At 44.3% G+C, this 26,706-nt stretch overlaps 1 protein-coding gene across 1 annotated transcript in view; it reads left to right on the top strand.

Moving 5' to 3' along the window:
* Positions 1-21,845, top strand: part of LOC122934762 (gastrula zinc finger protein XlCGF57.1-like) — a 956,305-nt gene extending 934,460 nt beyond the window's left edge. Inside the window, exons 5-7 of the mRNA XM_044290454.1 lie at positions 3,879-3,976; positions 15,629-15,686; positions 20,284-21,845. Of these exons, the coding sequence (XP_044146389.1) occupies positions 3,879-3,976; positions 15,629-15,686; positions 20,284-21,590 (1,463 nt within the window). The 3' untranslated portion in view covers positions 21,591-21,845. The remainder of the gene's footprint in view (positions 1-3,878; positions 3,977-15,628; positions 15,687-20,283) is intronic.
* The last annotated feature ends 4,861 nt before the right edge of the window (positions 21,846-26,706 follow it).

Genomic DNA, 26,706 nt, shown 5'->3' with positions numbered 1-26,706 from the left:
TGTACAACAAATTTTTTGGGGCAGGTGAAGTTATGAAAAAATTGTGAATCAGCCATTCGCCATATGAGAATTTTTTTTTTTATATTTTAAGGGTACGGGTGTTTAAACAGGCATCGTCGTATCTCAAATTCTTTTATTTTATTTTTTCATTCTAAGGAAAGGGGGTGATCAGATTTTTTACTTTTTTTTCAGGATTAAAAAAAAATAATTTTAAACGTTTTTAAGTCCCCCTCGGTAACTATAATATGATTAGATTGCCGCTTGTCTCTGTATTGGATATCCATGTATTACAGAATGCAGAATTCAGTATATTCCAATGCAGTGCTGCCTCCTAGTGGTCGGCCTGGAAGCCTTGTACATGCTGAAGCCTATTATTAGTATGGGACTTATTCCCTGATCTCAGCCAGGGAAAGGCGGCCCCGGCCAGATAGGGCGTGGCTCCCAGTTGTAGCGCTCCCAGATGCCGTGGTCGCATTGGAAAGAGGCGACTGACAGGACGGGGACAGGACTTCTCTTTATCTCCTTCCTGACCTGCGCTGATGATGGACATTGTGGTCGGTGGTAGTTCCTGCACTGTACTGTACATATTGTCATGATGATCTTGTTTTGTCCATGTACTTGTGAAATCAGCAGTAGTGTTGAGCGCGAATATTCGATTTGCAAATCTTTTTTCTCGAATATCGCAATTTCGAGATTTCGCTAATATTTTGAATATCGTTCTATATATTCGCGAAATTGAATATTCGTTTTCTTTTATTGTTATATTTTTTTTCTTTCCCACTTCCCTAAAGTTGTTCTTACCTGTCCTTTGGATTCCTGGCTTCCTGGCTGCTCCAGTCAGTGCCCGTTGCCGCTTCTGCCGACATCCGTGCTCATGGAGCGTCCCCATCACCATGGGAACGTCTCCATATACTAGAATGTACTGTCGGATTTGAGAATTACGTTGAAATCGCAATTCGATTAATTCAAGTTATAATAATCGAATTGCGATTTCAACTTAGCACTGCTATATTCCATATTAGCTAAATTACAATCTATATGGGTATTTTACGAAATTTCGTAATATTGCTCTAACTTCGTCTTTTAGAATATTCGTATCGTAATATTCTAAAGACGAAGTTAGAGCAATATTAAGAATATACGTAAAAAGTTGAAATCGCGATGCGATTAATATAACTCGAAGTAATCGCATGGCGATTTCAACTTAGCACTGCTATATTCCATATTCGTTAATTCTAGCCTAATATGGAATATAGCAGTGCTAAGTTGAAATCGGCATGCGATTACTTCGAGTTATATTAATCGCATCGCGATTTCAACTTTTTACGTATATTCTTAATTTTTTTAATAGTGTATATATTTTACAAAACTTAAGTTCAGAAGAGGCAAAAAAAATTATAGGAAAAAAAAGGATTATAGCAGTATATTAGCTAAATTACAATCTATATGTGTATTTTACGAAATTTTGTAATATTGCTTTAACTTCGTCTTTTAGAATATTCGTAATATTCTAAAAGACGAAGTTAGAGAAATATTACGAAAGTTCGTAAAATACACATATTAGCCTAGCCATAGTCAATTAGTCATAGGAACGTTGCCTTATACTATCAAAGGAAAAATTGCAATACGCGATTAAATAAATCGCATATTATTCGCGATCATTGGAAGAATTACGAATATATGATTTCGACGAATATAACACGAGTATTCGCGAAATATCGCGAAATCGAATATGGCACCTCCCGCTCATCACTAATCAGCAGCAGGAGTGGGTCTGTATTATGAAGCTCTGCTCCTGCCACATGTGTTCAGTAGTGACCATCATGGTTATCACATCGGTGGGGTCCGAGTCCTGGCCCCCCGCTGATCAGCTGTTACAGGGAGCTGCCGCGCTCCCCGGAGATCTGAAGATCGGGCTCTCGGCAGCTCAGCAAGCTCCGTGCCGTACATAGTATTGCAGATCAGCACTTGTGTTGAGTATCTTTCATTGCACATGGGGCGTTGGCTCTTCATAGAGGCTAGTGAAAAAAGAGATGACGCAGATGATGGGCTTCGCTGGGGCCACAAGGAGGAGGAGCAGGAGGGATGCGCTGAACCCCGGCCCAAGACACAGAGTCAGACTCAGAGGTGACATCAACAGTATTCTGCTGAGGCTGAGAGGATGAGTGATCCATCCAGTCCACAATCTCATCCTCATTGCCCTCATTTATATTGTCAGAAGTGAGGGAGACCTGTGGCCGCTGCTACTACTGGCTGGACGGCTGGTGCCAACTGGGCCACTGCTGTTTGCATCACTGCAGCCACCTACCTTCTCACTCTCGGGACATGCAACGGGCCTTTCGTTTTCCATTACCCACCTGTTTGAGGAATGAGAAGTCACAGGTTTAGTACATTATCATTCAGTGAGGAAACTGCAACAGGTTTTTGGGGAAAAAAAAGCACAACTAGACAACCTCTGCTACTAATATATATATGCACTAAAATATTCTTATTTACACACTTTATAACTGCAGAAAATGTCCAACAGTTCTTTTTTATTTTTTAAAGTGTAGTTTGACAACCCCTGCAACCGAAATATAAGCCGCTGTTGTTGATGCATTAAAATAGTCTTATTTGTGCGAATATAAACTGTAGAAGCTGCAACAGGTACTTGGAGGAGAAAGCACTGTGTCCTGCACATTATAAATATACTGTCTCTCTAAAAGCTGATGTATTGTTCAGTACAGTCTGTATATGAACGGCTCCCCCCGGCTGTAACAGATACACAGGGAACTAACTCGCCCGGTCCTGTCCCTGATGATAAATCCTGGCATTCTATCCGGTTATATAATCTACTGAAGTAAATCTATCTTGCCGATCTCTAGCACTACCCCTGTTATGTGTCAGATACGTCCTAGTACATCATCACATCAGTGGCTGAGCTCAGAATGGCGTCTCTGCTGGAGATTACATCGTTTTTTTTTTTTTTTTGTTTTTTTTTATGGAATTTGTAAAGAATCTGATTCAATTCTCTATAGTCACCTCCATAATACACGATCGGTAACACTATTGTCCATTTGTAAGACACTTTACTTCATGTAAGATGTTCATCCAGATGTGATTTTGCTCTCAATCCTCCATGTTTCCCTCAGGTTCCTTAGGTTCAGGACTCTCTTCTTTTTAAAGCTGATGGTCCTTTCCATCAATGACCCACCAAGGATGGAGAAGGACAGAGACCACATGGCAGCGAGGATATTAGACCTCACCCTGGAGATCATCTCCTTGATAACCGGAGAGGTGAGAGTCTCACATGACATCACTCTTATCTCTAGTAATAAAACAGGGAAATGTCTGGAAAGGTGAAGGATTCTTAGAATCTCTGTAGTGATCGGCGTCTCCCCATACACAGGATTACACAGTAGTGAAGAAGTCGTCTGGTGAGTGTGTGACACCCCGTGTGTCAGGAGGAAGGAGCAGGACCCAGAGCCCCATCACCGAGCCTCCACCTCATTCCCTGATACATGAGCAGAAGATCCTAGAACTTACCACCAGGATCACTGAGCTGCTGAGCGGAGAGGTGAGCGCTGCTGGGAATGCTAGGACATTATACAATAACGCCAAGGGAGGGGTCTGGTAATGACTGTGTCCTTGTGTTGTCAGGTTCCTATAAGGTGTCAGGATGTCGCTGTCTATTTCTCCATGGAGGAGTGGGAGTATTTAGAAGAAGACAAGGATCTGTACATGGATGCCATGATGGAGAATCACCAGTCCCTCACATCACCGGGTAAGAGGAGACCTTCCATGACTGTAGAGAAGAGAACAGTTCTGAGTCAGATGCCACCATCATCTGATCATCCCATATAGACAATGTATTCAGTCGCTGTTTGTATTTCCTATAGATGGATCCAGTCAGAGAAATCCGCCAGAGAGATGTCCCAGTCCTCTGTATTCCCAGGACGGTCCAGAGGAGAAGCCAAATATCCCACTGGATCATCAGGTAGATGAAGCTGAGGTTTCTACCTATCCTCTATAGACTGATGTAATGGAGCTTTCTACTGACCTCCCCCAGCAGCAGTGGAGTATACTGTACGCTCCATCTACTGACCTCCCCCAGCAGCAGTGGAGTATACTGTACTCTCCGTCTACTGACCTCCTCCAGCAGCAGTGGAGTATACTGTACTCTCCATCTACTGACCTCCCCCAGCAGCAGTGGAGTATACTGTACGCTCCATCTACTGACCTCCCCCAGCAGCAGTGGAGTATACTGTACTCTCCATCTACTGACCTCCCCCAGCAGCAGTGGAGTATACTGTACTCTCCATCTACTGACCTCCCCCAGCAGCAGTGGAGTATACTGTACGCTCCGTCTACTGACCTCCCCCAGCAGCAGTGGAGTATACTGTACGCTCCATCTACTGACCTCCCCCAGCAGCAGTGGAGTATACTGTACGCTCCGTCTACTGACCTCCCCCAGCAGCAGTGGAGTATACTGTACTCTCCATCTACTGACCCCCCCCCCAGCAGCAGTGGAGTATACTGTACTCTCCATCTACTGACCTCCCCCAGCAGCAGTGGAGTATACTGTACTCTCCATCTACTGACCTCCCCCAGCAGCAGTGGAGTATACTGTACTCTCCATCTACTGACCTCCCCCAGCAGCAGTGGAGTATACTGTACGCTCCATCTACTGACCTCCCCCAGCAGCAGTGGAGTATACTGTACCCTCCGTCTACTGACCTCCCCCAGCAGCAGTGGAGTATACTGTACTCTCCATCTACTGACCTCCCCAGCAGCAGTGGAGTATACTGTACTCTCATCTACTGACCTCCCCCAGCAGCAGTGGAGTATACTGTACTCTCCATCTACTGACCTCCCCAGCAGCAGTGGAGTATACTGTACTCTCATCTACTGACCTCCCCCAGCAGCAGTGGAGTATACTGTACTCTCCATCTACTGACCTCCCCCAGCAGCAGTGGAGTATACTGTACTCTCCATCTACTGACCTCCCCAGCAGCAGTGGAGTATACTGTACGCTCCGTCTACTGACCTCCCCCAGCAGCAGTGGAGTATACTGTACGCTCCATCTACTGACCTCCCCCAGCAGCAGTGGAGTATACTGTACTCTCCATCTACTGACCTCCTCCAGCAGCAGTGGAGTATACTGTACGCTCCATCTACTGACCTCCCCCAGCAGCAGTGGAGTATACTGTACTCTCCATCTACTGACCTCCCCCAGCAGCAGTGGCGTATACTGTACTCTCATCTACTGACCTCCCCCAGCAGCAGTGGAGTATACTGTACTCTCCATCTACTGACCTCCCCCAGCAGCAGTGGAGTATACTGTACTCTCCGTCTACTGACCTCCCCCAGCAGCAGTGGAGTATACTGTACTCTCATCTACTGACCTCCCCCAGCAGCAGTGGAGTATACTGTACTCTCCGTCTACTGACCTCCCCCAGCAGCAGTGGAGTATACTGTACTCTCCATCTACTGACCTCCCCCAGCAGCAGTGGAGTATACTGTACTCTCATCTACTGACCTCCCCCAGCAGCAGTGGAGTATACTGTACTCTCATCTACTGACCTCCTCCAGCAGCAGTGGAGTATACTGTACTCTCCGTCTACTGACCTCCCCCAGCAGCAGTGGAGTATACTGTACTCTCATCTACTGACCTCCCCCAGCAGCAGTGGAGTATACTGTACTCTCCGTCTACTGACCTCCCCCAGCAGCAGTGGAGTATACTGTACTCTCCATCTACTGACCTCCCCCAGCAGCAGTGGAGTATACTGTACTCTCATCTACTGACCTCCCCCAGCAGCAGTGGAGTATACTGTACTCTCATCTACTGACCTCCCCAGCAGCAGTGGAGTATACTGTACTCTCCATCTACTGACCTCCCCCAGCAGCAGTGGAGTATACTGTACTCTCATCTACTGACCTCCTCCAGCAGCAGTGGAGTATACTGTACGTTCCGTCTACTGACCTCCCCCAGCAGCAGTGGAGTATACTGTACGTTCCGTCTACTGACCTCCCCCAGCAGCAGTGGAGTATACTGTACACTCCGTCTACTGACCTCCCCCAGCAGCAGTGGAGTATACTGTACTCTCCGTCTACTGACCTCCCCCAGCAGCAGTGGAGTATACTGTACTCTCCGTCTACTGACCTCCCCCAGCAGCAGTGGAGTATACTGTACTCTCCATCTACTGACCTCCTCCAGCAGCAGTGGAGTATACTGTACTCTCCATCTACTGACCTCCTCCAGCAGCGGTGGAGTATACTGTACGCTCCGTCTACTGACCTCCCCCAGCAGCATTGGAGTATACTGTACGCTCCGTCTACTGACCTCCCCCAGCAGCAGTGGAGTATACTGTACGCTCCGTCTACTGACCTCCCCCAGCAGCATTGGAGTATACTGTACGCTCCGTCTACTGACCTCCCCCAGCAGCAGTGGAGTATACTGTACGCTCCGTCTACTGACCTCCCCCAGCAGCAGTGGAGTATACTGTACTCTCCATCTACTGACCTCCTCCAGCAGCAGTGGAGTATACTGTACTCTCCATCTACTGACCTCCCCCAGCAGCAGTGGAGTATACTGTACTCTCCATCTACTGACCTCCTCCAGCAGCAGTGGAGTATACTGTACGCTCCATCTACTGACCTCCCCCAGCAGCAGTGGAGTATACTGTACGCTCCATCTACTGACCTCCCCCAGCAGCAGTGGAGTATACTGTACGCTCCATCTACTGACCTCCCCCAGCAGCAGTGGAGTATACTGTACGCTGCATCTACTGACCTCCCCCAGCAGCAGTGGAGTATACTGTACTCTCCATCTACTGACCTCCCCCAGCAGCAGTGGAGTATACTGTACTCTCCATCTACTGACCTCCCCCAGCAGCAGTGGAGTATACTGTACGCTCCATCTACTGACCTCCCCCAGCAGCTGTGGAGTATACTGTACTCTCCATCTACTGACCTCCCCAGCAGCAGTGGAGTATACTGTACTCTCCATCTACTGACCTCCCCCAGCAGCAGTGGAGTATACTGTACTCTCCATCTACTGACCTCCCCCAGCAGCAGTGGAGTATACTGTACTCTCCGTCTACTGACCTCCCCCAGCAGCAGTGGAGTATACTGTACGCTCCGTCTACTGACCTCCCCCAGCAGCAGTGGAGTATACTGTACTCTCCATCTACTGACCTCCCCCAGCAGCAGTGGAGTATACTGTACTCTCCGTCTACTGACCTCCCCCAGCAGCAGTGGAGTATACTGTACTCTCCGTCTACTGACCTCCCCCAGCAGCAGTGGAGTATACTGTACTCTCCGTCTACTGACCTCCCCCAGCAGCAGTGGAGTATACTGTACTCTCCATCTACTGACCTCCCCCAGCAGCAGTGGAGTATACTGTACGCTCCATCTACTGACCTCCCCCAGCAGTGGAGTATACTGTACTCTCCATGTACTGACCTCCTCCAGCAGCAGTGGAGTATACTGTACTCTCCGTCTACTGACCTCCCCCAGCAGCAGTGGAGTATACTGTCCGCTCTTCTACTTCTTATTGGCCACACATGATTTCTGGATTCATATAAGATTGTATTAAGGTTTGGATATCCATTTGGTAATTGAGAGTCAAGGTAGATAAAGGAAAGTTTTGCTGTAGAGATGTAAATGATAAAATAACAGCACAATCATAGACTAAAAGCATCTAAGGAAGAATACTGACATGAGTTAAAAAAAGAGTCATTTTAGGTCCTTTATGAAGTCTTTAAATCAGATTTTTTTTAAATGCCCTTTGCTCAAAAATCTGACAACTTTTTAATATTCTCGCTGCTATATCCACTTTTCAAAATAGAGGTCAGTCCACCAGGGCCGGACACATTACAGTAATTTATGCCAGAAAACTGCAATCTACTCCAACTACTGGCCTTTTAGTTTCTTGGCCATGGATGACATAGATGTGACAAATGTTTAGGAGGCCGGACTTTAGTAAATGACCCCATTGACTTACTAATTAGTTACATAATCTTGATGATTTTTTTTTTTTTTATATTAGTGCAGGCTATTCAAGATTTGGATCACCACAAAGGGCAAGAGCATAAAGGGATTGGGTCACAAAAAATATTCTAGATTTTTAGAACCAGCACGTGGATCTGAATAATTTTGGAATCGCATGTAATTAATAATGTGGTATCGTCAGTGAGTTCTTCAATACAAGCTATCTGTATAGCGCCACCTGCTGTTTGTTCTATTCCTTATTTCTCCGTTCACCTCATTGAGGTGGTCGCATGTGCTCAGTTTAGATTTTCAACTGTCACCAGACATATCTTCTGTTAGAAGGTGGGACAGTTACAGGGAAAGAGCTACAGCAAAAAGGACATGACCCCTGAGAAAGGACATGTTCCCTGTGTTGCCAGCCTGAAACAAATCTAGCAGAGCAATTAGAGCAATGATTGGGGAGATCTCTGGATCCACGTGAGGTACAGGGCTGTCATGTATAATATGATCTCTTATTTTAATTTATACATCAGTCATGGTGTTCTGCCTCTCCCGTCTAAGCATTGAAAGTGTGATCTCTGTAACTTACAGTTGTGCTGAGATAGCGGTAACCATCAATCTTAGCTGAATTGTCTGACAGTGACTCGATCCAAATGACACCTTGTAGATCGTGAGGAAGTTTATTCCAAACTGTGCAGATCAGACACCGATAAACAAATGGATAGGACTCAAAAGATCATGTTGAGAGCAGCTAACAGGATACATGTGGCTGAGATGCAGGGTGAAGCCAGAATGAAAAGGAAAGGAGACTGTACAGAGAGGACGGCACAAGGGGAAGAGAGAACACACAGGATAAAAAGACAAACCATGCATGTGTAACCTGACACTCCCCACCAAAATCTATGATTTCTAATAACAATAATAAACTTTAGTTCAAGTCCATATACAGGTCCTTCTAAAAAAAATTAGCATATTGTGATAAAGTTCATTATTTTCTGTAATGTGCTGATAAACATTAGACTTTCATATATTTTAGATTCATTACACACAACTGAAGTAGTTCAAGCCTTTTATTGTTTTAATATTGATGATTTTGGCCACAGCTCATGAAAACCCAAAATTCCTATCTAAAAAAATTAGCATATTTCATCCGACCAATAAAAGAAAAGTGTTTTTAATGCAAAAAAAGTCAACCTTCAAATAATTATGTTCAGTTCTGCACTCAATACTTGGTCGGGAATCCTTTTGCAGAAATGACTGCTTCAATGCGGCGTGGCACGGAGGCAATCAGCCTGTGGCACTGCTGAGGTGTTATGGAGGCCCAGGATGCTTCACTGCGGCGTGGCATGGAGGCAATCAGCCTGTGGCACTGCTGAGGTGTTATGGAGGCCCAGGATGCTTCAATGCGGCGTGGCATGGAGGCCATCAGCCTGTGGCACTGCTGAGGTGTTATGGAGGCCCAGGATGCTTCACTGCGGCGTGGCATGGAGGCAATCAGGCTGTGGCACTGCTGAGGTGTTATGGAGGCCCAGGAGGCTTCAATGCGGCGTGGTATGGAGGCCATCAGCCTGTGGCACTGCTGAGGTGTTATGGAGGCCCAGGATGCTTCGATAGCGGCCTTAAGCTCATCCAGAGTGTTGGGTCTTGCGTCTCTCAACTTTCTCTTCCCAATATCCCACAGATTCTCTATGGGGTTCAGGTCAGGAGAGTTGGCAGGCCAATTGAGCACAGTAATACCATGGTCAGTAAACCATTTACCAGTGGTGTTGGCACTGTGAGCAGGTGCCAGGTCGTGCCGAAAAATGAAATCTTCATCTCCATAAAGCTTTTCAGCAGATGGAAGCATGAAGTGCTCCAAAATCTCCTGATAGCGGCTGCATTGACCCTGCCCTTGATAAAACACAGTGGACCAGCAGCTGACATGGCACCCCAGACCATCACTGACTGTGGGTACTTGACACTGGACTTCAGGCATTTTGGCATTTCCCTCTCCCCAGTCTTCTTCCAGACTCTGGCACCTGGATTTCCGAATGAAATGCAAAATTTGCTTTCATCCGAAAAAAGTACTTTGGACCACTGAGCAACAGTCCAGTGCTGCTTCTCTGTAGCCCAGGTCAGGCGCTTCTGCCGCTGTTTCTGGGGAATGCGGCACCTGTAGCCCATTTCCTGCACACGCCTGTACACGGTGGCTCTGGATGTTTCTACTCCAGACTCAGTCCACTGCTTCCGCAGATCCCCCAAGGTCTGGAATCGGTCCTTCTCCACAATCTTCCTCAGGGTCCGGTCACCTCTTCTCGTTGTGCAGCGTTTTCTGCCACACTTTTTCCTTCCCACAGACTTCCCACTGAGGTGCCTTGATACAGCACTCTGGGAACAGCCTATTCGTTCAGAAATTTCTTTCTGTGTCTTACCCTCTTGCTTGAGGGGTCAATGATGGCCTTCTGGACAGCAGTCAGGTCGGCAGTCTTACCCATGATTGCGGTTTTGAGTAATGAACCAGGCTGGGAGTTTTTAAAAGCCTCAGGAATCTTTTGCAGGTGTTTAGAGTTAATTAGTTGATTCAGATGATTCGGTTAATAGCTCGTTTAGAGAACCTTTTCATGATATGCTAATTTTTTTAGATAGGAATTTTGGGTTTTCATGAGCTGTATGCCAAAATCATCAATATTAAAACAATAAAAGGCTTGAACTACTTCAGTTGGTGTGTAATGAATCTAAAATATATGAAAGTCTAATGTTTATCAGTACATTACAGAAAATAATGAACTTTATCACAATATGCTAATTTTTTTGGAAGGACCTGTATAATAGATGTTTCTTCTTCTGGAACAGCTGCTAAACGAAAAAGAACAACAAAAAAACATCAACAAGGAAAACATTGCTACAATACTTGTAGATGTACTCTTTAAAGTGTTGACAGCGTTAGGAGGAAGATAAATCTGTGAGTCCATCTTCAGAGGGGAAGGCAGCAACATGCACCAGTCCTTCTTGGGCTACTTTCACACTTGCGTTCGGAGCGGATCCATCTGGTATCTGCACAGACGGATCCGCTCCTATAATGCAAACGATGGTATCCGTTCAGAACGGATCCGTCTGCATAACTGTTTTTTTCAGATCTGATTTTTCACTTCGTGAAAACTCAGATCCGACAGTATAGTCTAACACAGAGGCGTTCCCATGTTAGAATATACTAAAAGAACTGTGTACATGACTGCCCCCTGCTGCCTGGCAGCACCCGATCTCTTACAAGGGGCTGTGATCCGCACAAGTAACCCCTCAGGTGCTGCACCTGAGGGGTTAATTGTGCGTATCATAGCCCCCTGTAAGAGATCAGGTGCTGCCAGGCAGCAGGGGGCAGACCCCCACCCTCCCCAGTTTTAAATTCATTGGTGGCCAGTGCGGCCCCCCCCCTCCCTCCCCAGTATTATATTCATTGGTGGCCAGTGCGGCCCCCCTCCCTTGCTCCCCAGTATTGGCCAGTGCGGCCCCCCTCCCTTGCTCCCCAGTATTATATTCATTAGTGGCCAGTGCGGCCCCCCTCCCTTGCTCCCCAGTAATATATTCATTAGTGGCCAGTGCGGCCCCCCTCCCTTGCTCCCCAGTATTATATTCATTGGTGGCCAGTGCGGCCCCCCTCCCTCCCCAGTATTATATTCATTGGTGGCCAGTGTGGCCCCCCTCCCTCGCTCCCCAGGGGGTTAATTGTGCGAATCACAGCCCCCTGTAAGAGATCGGATGCTGCCAGGCAGCAGGGGGCAGTTATTACACAGTTCAGTATATTCTAACTTGAAGCGTTCCCATCACTATGGGAACGCCTTTGTGTTAGAATATACTGTCGGATCTGAGTTTCACGATCTAACTCAAATCCGATGGTATATTCTAACATAGAGGCGTTCCCATGGTGATGGGGACGCTTCAAGTTAAAATATACCATCGGATTGGAGAAAACTCAGATCCGATGGTATATTAATAGGGACTCCTGACTTTACATTGAAAATCAATGGGGGACGGATCCGTTTGCAATTGCCCCATATTGTGTCAACGTCAAACAGATCCGTCCCCATTGACATGCATTGTAAGTCAGGACGGATGCGTTTGGCTCCGCACGGCCAGGCGGACACCCGAATGCTGCAAGCTGCGTTCGGGTGTCCGCCTGCTGAGCGGAACGGAGGCCAAACGCTGCCAAACTGAGGCATTTTGAGCGGATCCGCATCCACTCAGAATGCATTGGGGCTGTACGGATGCTTTCGGGGCCGCTTGTGAGAGCCTTCAAATGGAACTCACAAGCGGAGCCCCGATTGCTAGTGTGAAAGTAGCCTAACCTCTCTCTCCATCAGGTCGGTGGGAGGAGTTCATCTTCCTGTTTAGACAGAAGCAGTACCAGCTTGTGTATGGGTCTGAAGTAGTGTCTTGCAGAACCTTCTTTCATTACTTTAACTTCTGTTTTCCGTACTTTGCCATCGTTACTTGGAATAGTCCCATAGGCCAGTTACTAGCAATCTCTGCTTTCTCTTGGGCGAGGGCTGCCTGGATTTTAGAAGCTTCTGCATCAGCGCGGGCTTTGATGAGTTGTTGGCTGAGGGTAGAAGATGTTTATCATAAGGATTTAGACGATCTTGTGGAGCGCTTAGAAGTTGTGGAGAGATGGGATCTGGATTCATGGAGATGTGCAATTTTTACTTCTGCCTTTGTCTTTGTTTGTATTACTAAATTGTCTCTTGCAAGATTGAGCTCATTCAATTCCTTTAATTCTTGTAAGGAATCTTCTGTGTTGTACCGCTTTAAGACAGTCTTTGATAGTTCTCATCAGTGGCATTCAATTGCTTACCAGCGCCCTCTAGGTGCAATACCTCATGAGTTGGTTGAGACGGAGCTGACATGCATCCAACAGTGTTAGACCACGAGTGACTGGTGTTACACCGCGGTTCCTCTTTGTCAGCCTCATAGTTCTGTTGAACTTTCCCAGTTGGTTTTACTAAACGTTTTAGTTTGATGTGGCTTATAGGATCTAACTCCTGATCTGAAGGAAGTTCAGGGTCTTGCTGTGTATTAGGTTCCTCAGATTGTACATTGCCTTGCTGCTGCATTGTGATGATAATCAGAGGGTTAAATTACAAGGTATTGTGTTTGCATAGAAATGTATCAATGTTCTGGCCCGGGGATCAGGTTTCCTAGGCAACCAGTGGGAAGAGGAGCAAAAGGGAATAGTATAGTAATGGCTGCTGCAAAGTTACTTTCGCTTGCGCCCAGAGCTTAGATTCACTTGCAGGTAGAAATGCATGTGGCAATACAGACAGTGTAGAAGCTGATTATATAACAGTTGCATGAACAGTCCTTGCAATCAATCTGAGCTGAAAACTGATGAATCCTAGGCTGAGATTTGCTTGCTGGCTGGGGTATGCAGGCCTGCACTGTGCTCTGCTGCTATGTTGCAGTGTCCATATACATCTCACTATACATGCATAGCTAGCAAGGATCCTTTGAAAGATATTTGGCTGATCCTCTAAGATCCTTTCACTGATTTTTTGACTAAGCATTGAAAGTGTGATCTCTGTAACTTACAGTTGTGCTGAGATAGCGGTAACCATCAATCTTAGCTGAATTGTCTGACCGTGACTTGATCCAAACGACACCTTGTAGATCGTGAAGAAGTTTATTCCAAACTGTGCAGATTATACACCGATGAACAAAAGGATAAGTCAAAAGATCATGTTGAGAGCAGCTAACAGGATACATGTGGCTGAGATGCAGGGTGAAGCCAGAATGAAAAGGAAGGGAGGAAAGGAGACTGTACAGAGAGGACGGGGGGAAGAGAGAACACACAGGATAAAAAGGGAAACCATGCATGTGTAACCTGACACATAGTAGGGATGGGCGATATGCGATATAAATTTGGGCCACAATATGGATTTTCGCCATATCGCCGGACCGCGATATGATCGTGCTCTCTGCGCGCACCATTTTCTCCTGAGCCGGCCGGCACAGTGCAGGGAGAAGGAGGGAGTCCCTCCCCACTGTGCGCGGCTGCCGCTGAACACCAATGAGGACAGAGTAGGAGGAGGAGGGGAGGGACTGTGGCCACTGCGCCACCAATGAATGTGCCGGCCATATCCCACAGGGTCCCCCTCATCATTGGTGGCAGTGGGCAGTTCCGATCGGAGTCCCAGCAGTGTAATGCTGGGGCTCCGATCGGTTACTATGGCAGCCAGGAGTCACACTACTGAAGCCCTGGCTGCCATGGTATGTTAGTGAGCAGCATTATACTCACGTGCTCCGTGGCCGCCGGGCGCTCCTTCTTCTGTCTGTGCGGCGCATTGCTAATGCTTACAGCATTAGCAATGCGCCGCACAGACCTATGAGAAGGAGCGGCCACGGCGCACGTGAGTATAATGCTGCTCACTAACATACCATGGCAGCCAGGGCTTCAGTAGCGTGACTCCTGGCTGCCATGGTAACCGATCGGAGCCCCAGCATTACACTGCTGGGACTCCGATTGGAACTGCCCACTGCCACCAATGATGGCGGGGAGGAGGGGGACCCTGTGGCCACTGCCACCAATGATTAATACTGGGGAGGGAGGGGGGGTGGGTTTGCGCTACCAGGGGGAGCAGATCAGAGGCTGGGGGGGGGAGCAGATCAGAGGCTGGGGGGGGAGCAGATCAGAGGCTGGGGGGGGGGGAGCAGATCAGAGGCTGGGGGGGGGGAGCAGATCAGAGGCGGGGGGGGGGAGCAGATCAGAGGCGGGGGGGGGAGCAGATCAGAGGCTGGGGGGGGGAGCAGATCAGAGGCTGGGGGGGGGAGCAGATCAGAGGCTGGGGGGGGGAGCAGATCAGAGGCTGGGGGGGGGAGCAGATCAGAGGCTGGGGGGGGGAGCAGATCAGAGGCTGGGGGGGGGAGCAGATCAGAGGCTGGGGGGGGGAGCAGATCAGAGGCTGGGGGGGGGAGCAGATCAGAGGCTGGGGGGGAGCAGATCAGAGGCTGGGGGGGAGCAGATCAGAGGCTGGGGGGGAGCAGATCAGAGGCTGGGGGGGCACATGAGAGACTGGGGGGCACGTGAGAGGATGGTGCCATGGTCAGCTCCCTGCTGTTGTGTGCACAAAGCACAGGGCAGCAGGGAGAGTGTAAAGTCCTATTCACCCTAATAGAGCTCTATTAGGGTGAATATGACAAGGGTTCTAGCCCTTAAGGAGGCTAATAGTTTAAACACCCCCCCCCCCCAATATAGAAAACAATATATCGCAATATATATCGCATATCGCACATGCTTAAAATTATATCGCAATATAGATTTTAGGCCATATCGCCCACCCCTAACACATAGCATAAACCCTTTTAGTAGGAAATACAGTTGAATTTCCAGCTGCAATAAAAGACTTCTTTATTTCTTTACTGTCAAAACTACGACAATAATCTAATCTAATAATCTAACTGGAGGTGATGAGCACAGCGTCTACTCCAGGATAGGATCAGGTCATTTGATGCCTTATATGATGTGTACAATACTGGACTGAATGTTGATCATATCTGATCACCACTTGAGATCCTTCTCCTTTTAGAGCAGATTGGTTCTGGTCTTCTAGGGGTTTTTGACCTTCCCCTGGATATAAGATAAACTTGTGTTCTGTTTTCTTTATTTCTCATGTCTTTAATCTTACAGGACACTTCTGGAGGAACAATGATCGGCTTAGAAAACCCTGTATCAATGTCAGTGAAAGGTAAGAGTCTTTCAGAAATCTTGAATAATGGAAATTTTTGGTACAGACTGATCATAGGGGCAATTTTCCAGAATGAGAGTTTGTAGAAACGCTTGTTCACAATAATTGGTCGTGTAAAGATACCCGATGAATGGACAAATACTTGCTCCTCGGGTGATGATGTCTGTCAGCCGTCACCAAAACGTATCATTTCTTAACAGCAGGTTGTGTATAAGCTGGGATCTACTGCCCAGAAACCGTGATTCTCTGTAGACAAGCTATCGAAGTAGACATCGCTTGTCTCAATGTATCTGTATGTAAATGCAGCTTCATCTCTGCTAATGGTCATTATTGTGAATGCTTCTTTATTCCCAATAATTGACTGAAACATCGGTCCGTGTTAAAGGACCTGAAGTCCAGAGAAATGTTCTCCTCATCGTCATTAATTACTGCTACTAGATTTAGTAGGATCCAACCTGCAGCTGACCAAACAAGAAGAGAAATAGCTAATGAGTTGAGTGTGATGTTCATGATTATGGATGAGCGAATCGACTTTGGATGTTCCATCCGAAGTCAATTCGCTCATCCCTATTCATGATGCTTGGGAGAAAATAATTCATGAGCACTTTGCATCCCCGTTACCCCTAATGCTAATATATTACATGTATTTTCTACTAACTAAAACCAGATACTCATACTTTCATATCCTCTAGATTTTTTTTTTCTTATTTGATCTTGCCTGAGCTGCTGCTCAATCTTGTTATGAGCAGTTCAGCAGCCTCTTGGCAACCTGTTGATGGCAGATTGACATTCAGAGGAGACTGTTGTGGGCCTGCTCTGTGACCTGTTCATTAGGAAATAGTATACTGTATGGTCTGAAGAGAAACACCTGTTATCTCGACAAAGCAATTATATTCTGGGACCTTTGCAGACAAAACTCCTGAAAACCATGATATTTCCTTTTGAGCTTTTTGATCTTTCTTTTTTTTTTAATACAAATACGTGAAATACTGAAATTGTACATAATCCTTTTTTCCTACATGTCCTATTTACTATATATTTCTTGTCTTGCTATTGCTTCAATAAATCTTGATTGGTTCTAGTTAGACATCAGAAAACTCACACAGGAGAGAAGCCATATTCATGTTCAGAACGCGGGAGAAGTTTTAGTCAGAAATCTTGTGAGCCATCTAAGAATCCACTTAGGGGAGAAACCATATTCATGTTCAGACTGTGGGAAATGTTTTACTCTGAAATGGTGTCTTAATAGACATCAGAGAAGTCACACAGGAGAGAAGACATTTATGTGTCCTGAATGTGTGAAGTGTTTTAGTCTGAAATCACATCTTATGATCTATCTAAGAATCCACTTAGGGGAGAAATCATATTCATGTTCAGAATGTGGAAAATGTTTTATACGTCAATCAGGACTTATTCAGCATCAGAGAACTTCCACAGGGGAGAAGCCAGTTTAATGTTTAGATTGTAGGAAATGTGACAGATTTGGAGCTTTATTGTAGGATCTGCTTGATTTATCATGCTTTCTGATGTAGAACTTAACGACTTGAGGATCAGTGTTGTATTAGTACGGTACAGACAGGAGTACTCAGAAGACCTGCACTAAACTATTGTGGCATTCTGATAGCATGGACACTGCCATTATGCCCACAATAGTAGTAATACACAGCCATTATCCTACTTGAACAACATAGATCACTGTTTAACCCTCTATCTGCTGTTATCAAAGCTGATTGATGCATAGAGGGGGGAGAACAAAGAGGCATCCCCATTTGACTTCATTCACACTTCATTATGGAAATACTGAAGCAAAGCCGTCCTCTCACTGGTCAGGATTACAGAACATACTGCTTATTCGTGTAGTTAATTTTCCATCAGTAGGAGAACAGGGTATAAGGAAGAATATAGTGTGCTCATAAAACAATACCTTTATTATAAGTAATTGGGTAAATGGAGCAGAAAGCTGCTCATATGGTGATCATGACCTAACAAAGGATTGGTGAAGTCTTTTTTTTAACTCCTACTGTGAATAGGATACCACAATAAATAATGAAAAAATACTTTATAGGAATAAGCCTATAGTCATATAGGTAATTAGGTATTTATATCTGCAGACAGGTAATAGGGGGTATTTAGAGGACGGAGAGTGACTCTCCCTGGATGTCCCTAATAACCTAAGCCCAGGGATATCCCCAGATGGTAGAGATACCCTGTCCCCGTACCTATGGCTATAGGCCCCCATCCTATGGCTATAGGACCCCAACGCTTTTCACCTGCACCTGGCAGATCATCAGGGGGTGATAGATAAACCCTAGTTTGTAGGGCGAACAAAGGATACCGAAAATATATAAAGAAAGAAATGATACTTAGCTCCTATGTCTAGTCAGTGGGAAATATCTGAGGATGCTGAGTCCTGTCAGTTGATAGATAGCTGATAAGGATGAACCCACTGTCTGGCTTAATGGATGTTAAGGGGGAGCTGATGTCGCCACATTATTTAAATTGCAGAGTTTCGGCGGACGCAATAGTGCCTGAAGCGCCGCCACATGTCGAGGTGGCAGGCACGCTTTTATGTCTGTTTGCATACAATATTAGATTCTAGCTGTATGAATGTGAGTGGGCGCCTGATGAGGTTTTATTATAAACCAGAAACGCGTTGAGCCAGAGCCAGGTGTCAGCTAGTTACAGCAAACTTAATCAGCATGCGATAGGCAGTTACTTTGTTTCACTTTAGTTAATAGTGAGGGATACAAAGGGTAACATTATAGTACCCAGTGTTCACAATACAGGCAGTGGAGATTAACTACGCTACACTAAAGATTTGAGGAGTGGCAGCTAAGAAAGGATAGTAATCTCCTACCTAGACCCTCATATTAAGTATCATAAGGACAGCATTGGGTGGCAAATTGCTATAGTTGCCCAGATAGGCGATCTGGGTTTAACCTCATACTGTCCTTGTGCACTTTCTACATGCTATAATAGTATTTATAGAAGTTTGTTCTACCCAACTTTTTTAATGAATTAGCAGAATAAAGTTTTATTTTTATTTTTAGCGTCCTCATACCTTGGAAGTCTGTCTCTTAAAATTACCTAATTGGTTTGTGAAATTCCTTATATTCAATGCACTGAACAGATTATATGTAAGAAAGTGTTAGGGCTTCCATGATGAAGGTTCCTTTCTTTTAGTTGGAGAAACGTACATTGTGGAATTGAGTTTTCCTCTTCAGTGATTGTCCTGTTCTGTTCTTATGGGATAATGATTTTATAACAGAGATCATTCCATATTGTTTATTATATTTCCTGTTTTTAGATATAATGTATATGTTGAGGTCAGGTTTCTTAAAGAACATATAAAAATAAATGTCCTTATAACTGTGGTAAAATTTATAGTAATTGTGGCGAGAGGCCGATTATAACAGAGAACTGACTAGCCAGATATATCCATAGGAGGAAAGGGTCCATACAGGTAAGGACTTGCAGTTTGTCTTAATAGGATATTTGTACAACAAAAGGAGAATCCCAAAATCAACGCAACCCTCTTCTTCAAGAAAAAAATCACATTGACTGGGAGAGAAGAGAACACTTAAATGGTGCCCTGCTTTGCATCTTTTCAGTTGCAGATTTGCTTATTCACAGAAACTTCTTCTGCCATTGAAGATGGCCGCACTCCTTCTCATACTGCATTAGTAGCCCAAGCCACTTCCTATTTGTCCAGCCCTGCTCTTGGTTTGGTCAACACTGTTCATGTGAGCACTACTGGCCAATCCAAGGGCCACAGGAAGTGTCTTGGGCTACCAAATGTGTGGTATGCATCATGTAGTCTGAGAAGCAGGGTGGGAATTGATGGATCTGCAGCTAAAGAGTTGAAAAGGAGGGCACCATGTAAGTGTTCTGTTCATTTCCCAGTTAATGTAAATTTGTTTCTTGAACCAGAGAGTCACTTTAATAAAGAAATGTGTTTTGCAATTTAGCATGTATAAGAGTAGGTCTAGGTAATGTCCAGAAAAGACATAGGCCCCATGAAATTGCAGTAGGCGATCACACAAGCTTTAGCTTATCCTAGCAGTGGACCCTCTCAGCCACAATCTAATTGGCCCTGGTTAAATTGTGGTGTGAAACATTAAGTGAAAACCTGGTATTCATTCATTAATAATTTTCCCCAAAGTGTGAAAAGTGTGTTAAGCATATGGGTGACATAGAGCATATGTTAGGGCTATACAGTGGTCATATACTTAGGTGGTGTGTACATGTTGATGCCGAATTTTCTTCCATTCATGATATCTATCCTATACACTTTGGGGGAGCTTGTGTTGTCTGTTGACATTGGGATGTATTATACTGTATGGTCTAGATAGAAACACCTTTTGCTATCTCTACAAGGGATTACATTCTGGGAACTTTTTCAGACTAAGAACTCCTGAAAACATTATACAAGTAAATGTGATTTACTTGCTAAATTGTACATTATCCTGTGTTATTACATTTCCGATTTACTTTGTTTCCTGATCCTGGCTTACTTTTTTTTTTTTATTAAACCTTAACTAATTAATAGAAAATAATTTGCTTTGGGAAAATAAGAAAATTTTGTTTATTTTTCTAGATGAAGACGGGTTGAGCAGCTCCCATGGATACTTCAATTTATCTTCCTACCATGAAGTAGAAGATAACAATACCACGCAAACTAATCCAATAACTCCTAATGTACCCTCAATCTTTCAAAGTGAAGATCTATCCACCGGCACCACTGGTCACAAGAAACCTTCATCTAATCAATCACTGATTGGCAGAAAAAGAGCTAAACAGAAACATGGGAAAATATTTCCTTGTGAGAAACAGTTAAAAAAGGATAGTAATCTGTCTTTGCATGAGAGAAATCACAGAAACAAAAGGTCATTTTCATGCTCTGAATGTGGGAAATCTTTTACCAGGAAATCCATTCTAGTTGTACATCAGAGGACTCACACAGGAGAGAAGCCTTATTCATGTTCAGAATGCGGAAAATCTTTTACCAGAAAATCCATTCTAGTTGAACATCAGAGTAGTCACACAGGAGAGAAGCCGCATTCATGTTCAGAATGTGGGAAACGTTTTAGACTGAAATCACAACTTTATTTACATCATAGAACTCACACAGGAGAGAAGCCGCATTCATGTTCAGAATGTGGGAAATGTTTTAGTCGGAAATCACATCTTGTGAGCCATCTCAAAATCCACTTAGACGAGAAGTCATTTATATGTTCAGAATGTGGAAAATGCTTTAATCGGAAATCAACTCTTCTTTATCATCAGAGAACTCATGAAAGAAATAAGCTATTTTCATGTTCAGAATGTGGGAAAGGTTTTAGTCAGAAATCGGACCTCTATAGACATCAGCGATCTCACACAGGGGAGAAGCCATTTATGTGTACTGAATGTGGTAAGTATTTTGGTATGAAAACATTGCTTATACAACATCTTAGAAGTCACACAGGGGAGAAGCCATTTTCATGTCTGCAGTGTGAAAAATGTTTTACTCAGAAAACACATCTTGTGACCCATCTAAGAAATCACTTAGGGGTTAAGCCATTTTCATGCATAGAATGTGGGAAGTCTTATAGTGTGAAATCGTGTCTTGCTAGACATCAGAGAATTCACACAGGGGAGAAGCCATTTTCATGCATAGAATGTGGGAAATGTTTTATTCTAAAATCACATTTTGTTAGACATCAGAGAACTCACACAGGGGAGAAGCCATTCATGTGTCCTGAATGTGGGAAATGTTTCAGTGTGAAATCGCTACTTGTTACACATCAAAGAGCTCACACAGGAGAGAAGCCATTTTCATGTCCTAAATGTGGGAAATCTTATATTCACAAATCAAGTCTTTCTAAACATGAGAGAACTCACTCAGAGGAGAAGCTATTTTAATGTTTAGATTGTAGGAAACGTGGAGCTTCCTTGTTGGATCTGCTGCCTTCTAATTTATAACTTAATGGGGTTTTACGAGACTTTAATACAGATGACCTATTCTCAGGATAGGTCATCGGTACCTGAACAATGGAGATCCAACAGCCAGAACAACCACTGATGAACTGTTGGAGAAGGCATCAGTGCTCACAGTAGCGCCACTGCCTTCTTTTAGCTTTTTCTAGGCCAGTGATGCCACATTCATCGGTCACATGGCCTAGGCACAGCTCATCCCTATAGAAATGAATAGGGCTGAGACTCAATTCCAAGCACAGCCGCTATACTATGTATGGCACTGTGCTTGGTGAGCTGAGAGAAGTCCGTGGTGCTCACAGGAGCTCCGGTGCCTTTTCAAATAGCTGATCGGTAGGGGTCCCGGGTGTTGGACCCCCACAATCGGATACTGATGACCTATTCTGAGGATAGGTTATCCATATTAAAGTCTTTGAAAACCCCTTTTAACCCCTTGAGGATTAATGTCATGTACTGTACAGACAGATTTACTAAAAACCTGCACTAAACTTTTGTGACATTGTGATCACATTGGCACTACTGCTGTGCCCACAAGAGTAGGACCACAGGTGTAATACATGTCCATCATCCTGGCTGCACAGCATAGATCACTGTTTAACTCCCTGCCTGCTGTTATCAAAGCTGATGGGGGGGAGCAAAGGTCATCCCATTTGATGTCATTTAAGACATGATGGAAATTCTGATACAATGTTGCCATCTTACTGGTAGAACATGTTTTATTTTTTAGTAATTTTCTTATCTGTATGATTACATAATAAAAAAGACACGATGGAGAATATATAGGGACATACCCTATTGTAGAGCATATCATAGGGCCATACAGTGAGCATAAACAGTTGTATGTGAATGTTATTGTTCAATAAATTTTCCAATTTACACTGTCTCTGTCTTGTCTGTAATCAATTTTTAAAGTAAAATATACAGATCACTTCTCTAGCAATACCAATTACATATTTGTGAAGGTGTACTGTATGTGTGTCTAATGTCCTGAGTAACATTTTGATAATTTGTCTACTTTCAGAAAATATCTGGCTATGTAGGCTGAGACTTTTTAAATTTGGAATTTAAGTATAATTTGCCTGTGTCAAAACTGTGAAAAACTCTCTGGAGTACCAGAGGTCCTAAATCTCCAAACACCCCTGGAAGTGAAAGGGTTAAAAGAAACTCTATGAATAATATTGAACCCATTAGGTCTGGATTAAAGGAAATGACGCCAGTGGAGATGATGTACGTGGTCCAGAAGTGAACTGAATATACTCTATAAAGGTGATGTCATCGAGGCCATAACAGGTGACCCGTCGCCCCAGCTGGAGTCACAACCACTTGTATTGGAAGTGATTTATCAGTGGCTCCTGGAAATGTAGATTTGAACCACAGAGCTGAAGATTAAGAAAACCCTACTATCAGAATATTCATTTTTTTAATAGATGGTCCAAGAGTGTTGTTTTAGTCTGAGAAAACCTCTACTAAAGGGGGATATTGCTGGTGTAGTAAGGATAATTTTTCACCTCTGATGTCATTAAACATCCTTGAAGTTTTCAACCTTTGTGGCTTGTCAAGATGCATTTTGGCAAATTCCAATCTCACTTTTTTATGATTTGCTTTTAACAGTGGTTTACTTCTCAGTCGTCTGACACTGATGTACCTTGATCTTGGAGTTCAGTGCTAATGTCTTTGGAAGTTGTTCTGGGCCCTTTAGTTACTACTTGTATTATCCATCACTTTAAATTTTTTTCATAAATTTTCTTCTTGCAGCCAGGGAGATTGGCTATAGTCCCGTAGACCTTAAACTTCTGAATAATATGTGCAACTGTAGTAACAGGAACATCAAGCTTCTCAGCCTTTTGGCTAAGATTAAGTGTAGTCTGCTCTCGGAGGGTGATGACGTGATGACGTAGTGGACGTCGCGCTCCCCGCCTCCCCACGGCTCAGCTATCCCGCTGCTTTGAACATGCTGGCGTTCTCGTGCCGAACCCTCCCTGCACCCTCTCTATGACCCTCTCTATGACCGTGTGTTAAGTGCTATTGCGCTACAGCGCTACTGCCTCTCGTCTAAGCCTACTACTCTACTGCTACCGATTGCTGGGCTCGGATGCGGGGGCTGCTTTTAGCTTATTGCCGATTCTGCCGCTCCTGCCGCTTCCTCCTCTCTTACCCTCCGTGCCATTGTGAACAGTTTGCTATCTGGAGTTTTTTTCCGTGGAGTGCGCCTCCGGTTCCTGCTGATCTGCTGCTCCCCTCTTGGTGTCAGAGTGAGTAACACCTCTGTGTTCCCCTTACCTGATGGTTTGTTGGAGAAGCTGACAAGGTGAAGAATCATACTTAGGACTGTTGCCGATTTTCCTTGCTCTCTCCTTTTGTTATTGTATATGACCTGCCTCTCTCCTCGTGTTCTCAGCTTTTTCCTTGATTTGTTACGTCTCCTCTTTGATGTTGTGGTGACTAACCTCCTTATGGCTGCTGACTCCAACTAACCCTGACTGGAGATCGATAAAGTTGCTGGAGGACTCTTCAGGGGGCTTGTATGAAGTCCAAGATATATTTAACTACGTTTTGTGCCTTCAGATTTTGTCCAGTATTTCTGATCATTGTTTTCCCCCTTTTTTTCCTCTATACTGCTGGGACTAATTTTATTGACCCTACTCTGACAGGCTGCTGGTGTCAATATTTTTTGGGGAAAAAAAGTGAGGTACCTACGACTATAAAAAGAAATGAATTATAGAGTATAAAGAGTATAAAGCATAAGGTGGGAAAAAAAAAGGAGGAGAAAGAGTATAAAGAAGAGTGGACAAATAAAAAATAATAAAAGGGAAAAAAAAAAAAGGGGAAAGAAAGGGGAAAAAGAGAGAAAAAAAAAAAAAGGAGCAAAGAAGATATATATATATTCAAAGGGAGAGAAAGAGGCGGAACAAGGGGAAAGAAAGAAAAAAGAGGGAAAAGGAAAAAAGAGAAAAAAAGAAGAAAGAAAGAGAGGGGGGAAAAAAAAAAAAAAAAAGCAGGAATAAGAAATGGCCCCAAAAGCTAGTAGGCGCTCGACTGATCTCTCGAGTCAGAAACACGGGTCCAAAACTGTTGAAGCAACAAAAATAGACCAGTTCCTGAGGTCTCCGAGGGTTAATACGAGGGGCGGACAAAAGGAATTTGTCACAAAAAAAAATGATGACTCAGATATGACTGAGTTAGAAACACAAAAAGCCGCTAGATACCCCGAACAAGACGGTATAATGGGGGAAGTTATCCCTAATGACAATTCCTCTCCGCTAGAAGAAATACTTCTAGCGGTTAAACAGAACGGGGATTTAATACAGGCGGTCACAACCCAACTTGGGTTTATTCAAGTTGATGTCGGACTAATAAAAGATGATTTGTCCAAAATGCGAGACAGAGTCAACATCCTTGAGAGTTCCGTCACCCTTATACAGAATGAATCCAAAAAATAAATATGGAATTCTCTACATTTAAATCAGAATATAACCTTTTGAAGAAAAAGGCAGCGGACCTTGAGGATATGTCACGAAGATACAATGTGAGAATAATTGGGATTCCAGAGGGTGTGGAAGAGAAAAATCCAACCCAATTTATACAGAAGTTAATCCTTGAGAACTTTGGGAAAGAGTCATTTTCTTCTCTTTTTATGATTGAAAGAGCTCATCGGGTCCCAGGGGGAAAACCAATTCCAGGGAGACAACCTCGGACATTCCTTGCTAAGCTATTGACTACAGGGGACAGAGATATCCTCCTGAGAAGGGCGAGGGAATCCTCACCGGTTGTATATAACGGGATTAGACTGGCCTTTTTTCCCGATTTTTCGAAAGATATACAAGAAAAGAGACGCACATTTATGATCGTTAAAAAGAGGCTAAAGGAAAGGGATATTAAATATTCTCTTATATTCCCAGCCAAACTGCGGATTGTTTTTAATGATAAAACTCTTTTTTTTGACACCTCAGAAGAAGCCGCGGACTGGCTTGATCGAAATAATCGATAATTCTATTGGGTTATGTTTTGGCGGGAATAATTAGTACTATAAGGGGCTTATACCCCTAAATGTATTTTCCTTTGCTTCCTAATGGGGATGGCTGAGTGGGGGGGAAGGTGGGAGGGATGGTCATAGGAAAGAAATCTACTACAATATGTGGTGGATTGCCTGTAGGAGGGGGGTGAGGGGAGGGGGAGGTGGGGTTGGGCTGTGGTGCGTCAAAGTAGGTGTGGTTTCCCTTCTTTTAGTTTGTTTTTTCTTTTTTTTCTCGTCTCTCCTGTTTCTCCATTTAACCATTGTTGATGATGCTGACTAGAATTTTTGCTTGGAATATACGTGGTTTGGGGGATAGAGGTAAGAGACAAGCGGTTTTTGATTTGACTCAGGCCCATTTACCAGCAATAGTATGTCTGCTAGAGACCCACCTCACTGAGGAGACCACTAGAGTGGTCGACAGGGGATGGGCTGCGCACACGTATCATTCTACCCTCTCCAATTACTCGAGAGGTGTTACGGTGTTGATACATAGACTTATTGATTTCGTTTGTGAGGCATCCTCTGTTGACCAACAGGGGAGATTTATTTTTTTATATTGTAGGTTAGGGGGGAAGATATGTATTTTGGCCTTTGTCTATATCCCACCGCCATTTTCTTTTTCGGTTCTTAATTCTCTTTTATTATTCATGGATAAATGGCCAGAATGTCCAACATTGATTATTGGCGACTTTAACTGTGTCATCGATCCTCTTCGCGACAGGGTTTCTACGAGTGCCAGGAGTGACAGTCCGGTCCAGGGGTCTCCCCTGGCACGGTTTTGCCTGGAGGCTGGATTTGAGGATGCTTGGGAACATCTGGGACAGGGGAAAAGGGTTTTTTCATGTTTTAGTAAAGCAGGTAAATCGATGTCCAGAATCGATCTTGTATTGATAAATAGTAAACATGTGAAACTGATAAAGCGAATGAAATATGAAACGAGGTCAATATCTGACCACTCTCCGTTATTACTTGAATTATGCTTATCTCAGGAAAGATATACACCAAAACCTCCCTTTAGGTTAAATCCTT

This window comes from Bufo gargarizans, chromosome 4 (genome assembly GCF_014858855.1).
Source record: "Bufo gargarizans isolate SCDJY-AF-19 chromosome 4, ASM1485885v1, whole genome shotgun sequence".
Classification (NCBI taxonomy): domain Eukaryota; kingdom Metazoa; phylum Chordata; class Amphibia; order Anura; family Bufonidae; genus Bufo; species Bufo gargarizans.
This window is presented reverse-complemented; position numbering and strand designations above follow the sequence as displayed.